This window comes from Nicotiana attenuata, chromosome 7, assembly GCF_001879085.1.
Source record: "Nicotiana attenuata strain UT chromosome 7, NIATTr2, whole genome shotgun sequence".
NCBI lineage: Eukaryota > Viridiplantae > Streptophyta > Magnoliopsida > Solanales > Solanaceae > Nicotiana > Nicotiana attenuata.
The window spans coordinates 17,157,537-17,166,228 of record NC_031995.1 but is presented as its reverse complement, the minus strand read 5'-3'; the positions used below and the strand labels follow the sequence as shown (position 1 = coordinate 17,166,228).

At 38.0% G+C, this 8,692-nt stretch overlaps 1 protein-coding gene across 1 annotated transcript; it reads right to left on the bottom strand.

Annotated features, from left to right (window-relative positions):
• LOC109229872 lies at positions 6,938 to 7,474 on the bottom strand. Its single transcript, XM_019395421.1, has one exon. The coding sequence runs from the start codon at positions 7,472 to 7,474 to the stop codon at positions 6,938 to 6,940; it is 537 nt and encodes a 178-aa protein (XP_019250966.1).

Sequence of the window (8,692 nt, the reverse complement as noted above, 5' to 3'; positions counted from 1 at the left end):
AGTTAGCTTTCCAACCATATATTGTGGAGCCAAAATGGAGTTCTGAGCAAAAAGTTATATCTATTTTACTAGACAGTGCACAATATGCCTGCTCGATTCTTCGTTCGCTCTAACTATCATCCGTTGACCCCCAAACGCGATCCCGGCTTGTATCCTTGGGCTTTTACTCAGATTTCAAAGCTCCAAATCAGTTGAATTCATTCCATAACATCTATATAGCTCGGAATTACTCCCACAAGGCATAAAACACACAGTTAGTGCAAAACACTAGCGATTAAAGCGCAAACTCAACTGAAGTGCAGTAAATTAGAGTGTAATAAGCGACTAAAATACGTAATTATAACCTATCATCAAAAGTATAGCGGGTGGCAGAAGTAAACAATATACCATAGTTGAGGGGCAATTTTGGACCTTTTCCCATGATTGAATGCAACCCCCCCCCCCCCCCAAAAAAAAAAAAAAAAAGGAGGGACGAAAAAAAATTGAACTTTCTTGGGGGGGGAGGAAAAAGCAGTACCTCTTTCAAGTTCTATTCTTCCGCAAAACAATTCCTCGTAAAAACACAAGTGATATCAACCTAGCAATCAGCATCGCAAATCAAAAGAAATATGCAAATACAAAACATAGTAGATAGCAAATTTGTGTATAACCCGATATAAATACAAAATATAAGCGATTAAAAAATCAGCTTTACCCTATACATCTTTAATAAAAAAATAACACTAATAATACTTAATGCATAAATTATTAACCTTTAGAAAAGATTATAATTAAAATTCCATATACTATCAAGATGTAATATGAAATTTCATTATGAGTTGTGTTGAAATTTTAATTGTAAAATTTCCGCGACAAAAATAATTTTATTGTGAAATTCCATGCGTTAAAACATTTTGAAATAGGTAATTGACGATTTTCATTCCTAGTGGTTGGTTTAATGGAGGTCTTACATCAAAGATGATTCACTTCTAGTGCCTGCTTTATGGTGATCTTAGCAGTAAATAAATTGTTAGTCCAGCTTTCATTGCTTTGCTCCATGTTGATTCTCCTCAATCCTACCCCCACGCCAAAATTAACATACGTATGCAATAATATACCAAACCCTAAATTTTAAACCTATAAGTTTCCTTGCTTGGATACAACACGATCACAACTTTAAGTCTTCAAAAGATACGTCCTTCTTCAAGTATAATTCTTCCTAAGAAAGTGTTAATTTCTCAATTATGTCCTTCCTTGTATGTATTTATTTGAAAGATTAAGGGCATAAAAGTCGATCAATATTTTGGGGTTATTTTAGTCGTTCATTATTGGGCGTAGAATATTCGTGCTTTTATAGATAGATACATAGATAGATAGATATTGTACAGATAGATTAGATATAAATAGATGGTTTCTTTCGAACTTTTTTTTCTTTTTCAACTTCCTTTGGAAGACAGATTCAAATGACGTATATCAGACGACTAATAGATAAAATGTTACTAAAAAAATTATTTACCGTGACAACTTAGAGTGAAGAACAAATACTCTGAAGTTAAATTACAAATAGAGAGGTACATAAGATGTTTTGGTTGTTGAGTACCATGAATATTTGCTACTTCATTTGTTTCGATTCGTTTGGTACTAATTACTTAGGGGATGATTAATTGATTATATATATTACGAGCTACACTGAACTAGATTAAACTTTTTTATTTCAAATTCAAGTCTAAAAATCCAAAAGATTACAAGAAAATGTTACTCCATAAAATTTTGTCAAGAAAATGCTAAGGTAATATAATTTAAGATATTTTTTAATGTCAAATTAGTTTAGCTCTCATTAAGCAAAGAGTGACAAATGCTTTTGGGACAGAAGGATTACTTCTAAGTAAGATAAAGGGAAGATAATCTTTTATCCATAATCCAGTTTTGTGACTGGCTTTACAAGACGTAATAAATTAATAATATATGACAATAACGACTAAAGAATTAAGATATGCAAGATATTATCCAAATTCGGATGACGCAGAAAGTGACATGTATTAATTAACGAAAATAATTGGCTACGTAAGCAGGAAAATTTAGAGTAAATATTTTCTTAATGTGATGTTTTTAAACCAGTAGCTCGAAAATCTTCAGATACGATCAAATCAATCAATGTGCAATAGCAATTACTACAATAATAATAAATAATTTTAACAATAACAACAACAACAGCAATAATAATAATAATAATAGAATTGCAGGTGCTTTTATTGTGGCTTTTAATTGGCTTGGCTTTTTTTTTTTTAAAGAGAAAAATTTGCAAACTAGGACAAGTTTGTCCAGTTGCAGTTCTATGACAATATTATTTATTACATAAGATTAGGTCATAAATGTAATACGGACCACAGATAACATATAAAATGACAAAAGGGCTACATTCCTGTCAAACTTTTAGGAAGAAAGCAACTTCATAATAAATTTACGGACTTAACACGTCACATGAGAACTTGGGAATTGCTTACCAAAACTTGATTCTTTGGGAATATCTTTTGTCTTCATACGTATCTTAAGTTGTTTGTCCACACGGGACAGTTGAGATTCCTAGAAAAAATCTCAGTGTGTACATTTCGTATTCATATAGGATTTTGAAAAGATCGTATTTCAAAGAAGTGTAACGTAGGTCGCCTATAAATATAGTAGTTAATTTTACGGTTCATATCCATAACTTACATTACATGAAATCAATTTTACTGTTGCTCAAAGGCTCTCCGTTCGAACAGTTGAGATTCCTGTGGACTCAATTCGAAGCAAGACATTTTTAAATGCTCTGAATTGATAATGGAGGAATTAACACACTGATAGATGAGGCATTTGCTCCATACAAATTTTAGGTTTGTTTCTTTTGCTTCATATGCACTTAGATAGGACTTAGAAGTCAGAATGTTATTTACGTGTTAATATCTCAGATTATTTGCTTCAACTCCAATTGGACCATTTCTATGTTAGCAAGAAAGACCATTTTCCAGAGGTAATGGACTTGCAGTTAGTGGTTGTTTGTTAATTGAAGAAATAAGACATTTTCCTGAAATAATAATGGGTGTCCGAACTACCTTGTCTGTAACTAGACTAATTTAGTATCTTTCACTAGCACATATATCAAATTCTTTTATTCACAAAAATGCCTAATATTATTATCTCCGATGAAATTTAAACATAAAATATAATGGTTATCAACCCACTTTATTGAAGAAATAAATAGGACATAAGCACGGTTGATTTTTTATCGAGAGTAGTACAGTAGAATTATTATAATGTATAAAAAGATATACGTTCGTCCGCGACACAATTATATAGGGACCTTTCTGTGAGTTCCTTTTATTGTTTTTACCCTAATCATCCGACGGATCCATTTAAGACTAGTAGCAATGTTTGGATAGAAATGATGTTGAAGAAACTTGTAAAATTATTGAAACTTTGTTTCTAATACAAACAATCTTTCTGGAAATTAAACCAAGAAATTTTAGAAATCAAATACAACTTAAAAGTAAGTTTTTACAAACAAAATAAAAAAACTAACCTAAATGTTCACCATCTATTTTTGTTAAAGCACAACTTTCTCCAAATTTGTCAACTATTTAGTTTTTGTAAATTCAGTCAAACCAAATATAAAGTAGGATAATTTGGCATTTCCTACATGTAAAATTACAATGAATCTAATTCCTTTCATTAGTATTGGAAGTGTCTTCAGATCCGCTATCTCTAGTCCAATCGATAAAAGCCCAATACAGAAATAGGCCAGAGAAACCAAATTGTCTCCCACAACATTGTTTTACGTTGGACCATTGCATAGGACCGACCGTAGGTACTAATAAATTGGGAAAACTACATAGTATTGACGCTCTTTAAAAATAATAATAGGCAAATATATTTTTTCGTATATTAATATAATTATACATATACATCTTTTATATTTGACCAAGAACGTCTCAATAAAACTCGTGGTCTAAAGCCAAATTTTAATAAGAGGTTTTTTTTGTCTTTAGTATAGTTATATAACAAAATATGATATTAATATTTATATTGTCGCTTTTTTCTTTCTTGTTGTCTATATTACAACAACAACAAACAACAACTACCCAGTAAAATCCCACCAAGTGGGGTCTGGGGAGGGTAATGTGTACGCAGACCTTACCCTACCCCGACAAGTGGGGTCTGGGGAGGGTAATGTGTACGCAGACCTTACCCCTACCCCGATTGGGCAGAGAGGCTGTTTCCGATAGACTCTCGGCTCAGAAAGATGGAAATAAGAAAAGCAAGAAAAGAAAAGACAATTCATTAGTAACTCCAGTAGAAATCGTAATAGTAACAGAAGCATAACAATCAAAAGATGGATGACATGCAATAACAATAACCAGGCCCGGGGCTCAGATAAACAGCAAGTATAGTGTGTATTTTGTTGTCTATACTATTATCTTATAAAATATAATATTAATATCCACATTGGTAAGAAAATTCAAAGTAACAAGATGTTAACCACGTATTTACAATGCGTTATCTTGGGTAAAGAACATCATTTACCAATATGAAGATTTGAGTAACTTAATTCAAAGTTCTAAAATATTTCTTTCTTTCTACTTTTATAAGTATTTTGTATTATTTTTTCAATAACTTCAATATTGTCTAACGGAAACAAGATAACTAACAATAATTTTTGAGACCCGAAAATTTAGGAGGCCTGAAGCAAAAGCTATACTAGCTGGCCTCCCCATTGAGCCATCCCTAAAATTGACTAGCGAATATAATTATTTTTTACATACCAGCACTTGCCCTACTAAATTTTGGAGGTTGAGAAGTGAGGAATTTGGAGTACTTCTCAATCTCATTGGTATGCAACAATTAAATATCGTTTGCACAGGCTAATTCTTCATGAAGTAGCTCTCATTTATTTGTCACAGAAAAAATAAAATAAATATATCGTTGATCATCTCGACACATCTGTTGCGTGTGGAATAGCTTTTCAATGTAGACTGCCAACGACACAAATCTTAATGAATCTTCAATAAGATCTTTTGCTGCAATTCCTGGAAAGAGAAAATGTGGCTAATTTTTTCTTTGCATCATATTGCATACTCATCCAATCTCATGAAAGCAAGCTCAGAAAGCTCTATACACAGTTTATTACGTTTAACTTAGACAAAAATGATAAAAGAGACAGAGGCCAATATGTTGAAGACTAGCATTCTGGGGTCAGAAAGGACGGGGGCTTTTAATTAGTGATGTAATAAACATTCTTGTAATATACAACAACAACAACAACAACAACTACCCAGTAAAATCCCACCAAGTGGGGTCTGAGGAGGGTAGGATGTACGTAGCCTTACCCCTACCCTGGAAGGGTAGAGAGACTGTTTCCGAATGACCCTCGGCTAAAGAAAGTAAAGGAAGCTCTGATAGCAAGTGATAGCAAGACAAATAGTTAGAAAACTAAATCGGAGATAACAACAAAGAATAGCAAGATAGTACCGATAACAAGTAATATCAAGATAGTATATTTAGACAGATAAGTCCAAGGCAGCACACGAGAATATGACGAATCCTGCTAGCAAACTACGGAATTACCGAAGGTAAGTAGTAATAGAACAAGACACGCGGCTATAGCAAACTAAGGAAAAAAGGGTACCATACTAGCACTAATACTACCGAACTAGGGAAGACACAGGGAAATGCCCGACTACCTACTAACCTTCCACTCTAATCTTCCACCTCCACACCCCTCTATCTAGGGTCATGTCCTCGGTCAGCTCAAGCTACGCCATGTCCTGCCTCATCACTTCACCCCAAGACTTCTTAGGTCTACCTCTACCCCTCCTCTCACCTCCCAAGGCCAACCTCTCACGTCTCCTGACTAGGGCATCTGTGCTTCTCCTCTTAACATGCCCAAACCACATCAACCTTGCCTCACGCATCTTTGCCTCCACAGGGGCCACTCCCACCTTGTCCCGAATAACTTCATTCCTAATTCTATCCAATCTCGTATGCCCACACATCCATCTCAACATCCTCATTTCCGCTACTTTCATATGCTGGACATGTGACTTTTTGACTGGCCAACACTCTGCCCCATACAACATAGTCGGTCTGACCACTACCTTGTAGAACTTACCCTTAAGTTTCAACGGCACATTCTTATCACACAAGACACCGGAAGCGAGCCTCCACTTCGTCCATCCTGCTCCAATATGGTAAGTAACATCCTCATCGATCTCCCCATTCATCTGAATTATAGATCCCATATATTTGAAACTCTCTCTCTTGGGAATGACTACCGTATCGAGTCTCACATCCCCGCCCGCCTCCTGGGTAACACCACTGAACTTGCACTCCAAGTATTCTGTCTTGGTCCTGCTCAACTTGAAACCCTTAGATTCTAGAGTATGTCTCCAGACCTCCAGCCTTTCGTTAACGGCACCTCGCGTCTCATCAATCAGGAGTCAGGACTATGTCGTCCGCAAATAACAAGCACCAAAGCACCTCCCCTTGGATGTGACGCGTCAAAGAATCCATCGCCAGGGAAAACAAAAACGGGCTGAGTGCAGATGCCTGATGCAACCCCATCTAAATCGAAAAGTAGTCAAAGTCTCCTCCTGTTGTCCTTACCCGTGTCTTAGCCCCATCATACATGTCCTGGATCACTCTAATATATGCTACAGGCACACCTCCCGCCTCCAAACATCTCCATAGAACTTCTCTCGGTACTTTGTCATAGGCTTTCTCCAGGTCAATGAACACTATAAGCAAATCCTTCTTCACCGCCCTATACCACTCTACCAATCTCCTCACAATGTGTATGGCCTCAGTACTCGACCATCCCGGCATGAAACCGAATTGGTTCTCAGAAATGGACACACACCTCCTCAATCTCCCTTCAATCACCCTCTCCCACACTTTCATCGTATGGCTTAACAACTTGGTACCCCTATAGTTGTTGCAGTTTCGGACATCCCCCTTGTTCTTGTACAACGGGATCATCGTACTCCGCCTCCAGTCTCCGGCTCTTCTTCGTCCTAAAAATGACGTTAAACAACCTAGCAAGCCAATCCAAGCCCTCCTTGCCCACACTCTTCCAGAATTCCACTGGGATCTCGTCCGGCCCAGTCGCTCTACCCCTACTCTTCCTGCGCATAGCCTCTTCCACCTCCCCCACTCGTATGCGCCTACAGTACCCAAAATCTCGCTGCCGCTCCGAGTACTCCAACTCCCCCAATGCGATGCCCCTATCTCCCTCCTCGTTCAAGAGTTTATGGAAGTACGCCTGCCATATCTGCCTGATCTGTGCCCCCTCCAATAAAACTCTTCCCTCCTCGTCTTTTATGCATCTCACTTGGTCCAGATCCCGGGCCTTTCGCTCCCTCACCTTAGCTAGCCTATACAATTTCTTGTCCCCGTCTTTATCCCCAATTTCTTCGTATAGACGACTAAACGCCGCGGCCTTAGCTGCCGTAATCGCCAACATCGCCTTTCTCCTAGCCTTCTTGTACCCCCTCCCTGTTGGCACTCTTCCGCTCCTCGTCTATACTCTCTACTAGCTCCAAATATGCCGCTTTCTTTGCTTCCACTTTTTCTTGCACCTCTTCATTTCACCACCAGTCCCCTTTATAGCCACCATAAAAACCCTTTGAGACCCCTAACACCTCTCTCGCCGCCTCTCTAATACAATTTGCTGTCATTGACCACATACAGCTCGCGTCCCCGCTACTCCTCCAGGCCCCCAGAGCTGGCAACTTCTCCCCCAACTCCTGGGCCTTGTCCTTAGTCAATGCACCCCACCTGACCCTAGGAATACCAGACATAGCCCTCCTCTTCCTCCTCCACCTGATCTCTAAGTCCATTATCAAAAACATATGTTGGGTCGTAAGGTTCTCACTCGGAATGATCTTGTAATTCGTGCATAGACCTCTATCACATTTTCGGAGAAGCAGATAGTCAATCTGGATCTTGGCCATCGTACTCCAAAAGGTTATCAGGTGCTCTGCCTTCTTCGGGAAACACGAGTTAGCAATCACTAGCTCAAAAGCTTTAGCGTACTCCAGCAGCGAAGTACCTCCTCCGTTTCTATCTCCAAAACCGAAGCCACCATGCACACCAGCATATCCCCTAGGCGACCTCCGTATGTGGTCGTTAAAATCACCCCCTATAATAAGCTTCTCGATGGACGGTATACCCCGCACCAACCCATCCAAATCCTCCCAGAATTGTCTTTTAACCCCTCGTCCAAACCCACGTGAGGCGTGTATCCAATATATTATTCCGGGGTCAGATCTTCTTGTTAGACAGATTGAACAAACATTTCTCCTTGACGTGGAAAAAATATGAGAGTGTTGATGATCTGGGCCAAAAAATTCACATCTTACGCTGTTGGACATCTAAAAGCTTGTCGTTTGATGGTAGATGGTGATGTGGACGACACAATAATGCATGAATCCAAATAGCATCTAACGACTCATTAGTGAGAGGAACTGGTGGAAACTAGCATATTATTTTGAGCCTATGAAACTGCTAAACGTTTTGGATACAAAAAAAAAAGGCCTCTGCCTTTCGCATTTCAAAATGCAGCACAACTTTGCATCTTGTATCTTGAAAACTGCAGATTAACAAAAATCTCTGGTTGAAGATTTGTTATATGCTTGGAGTACTCAATATGAAGATGTCTGATGTAGAGTACAAAAGAACT

What these genes read in the sequence shown, in the direction of transcription:
- LOC109229872 (XM_019395421.1), bottom strand. Translation starts at nt 7,474, where the DNA reads ATGTTGGCGATTACGGCAGCTAAGGCCGCGGCGTTTAGTCGTCTATAC.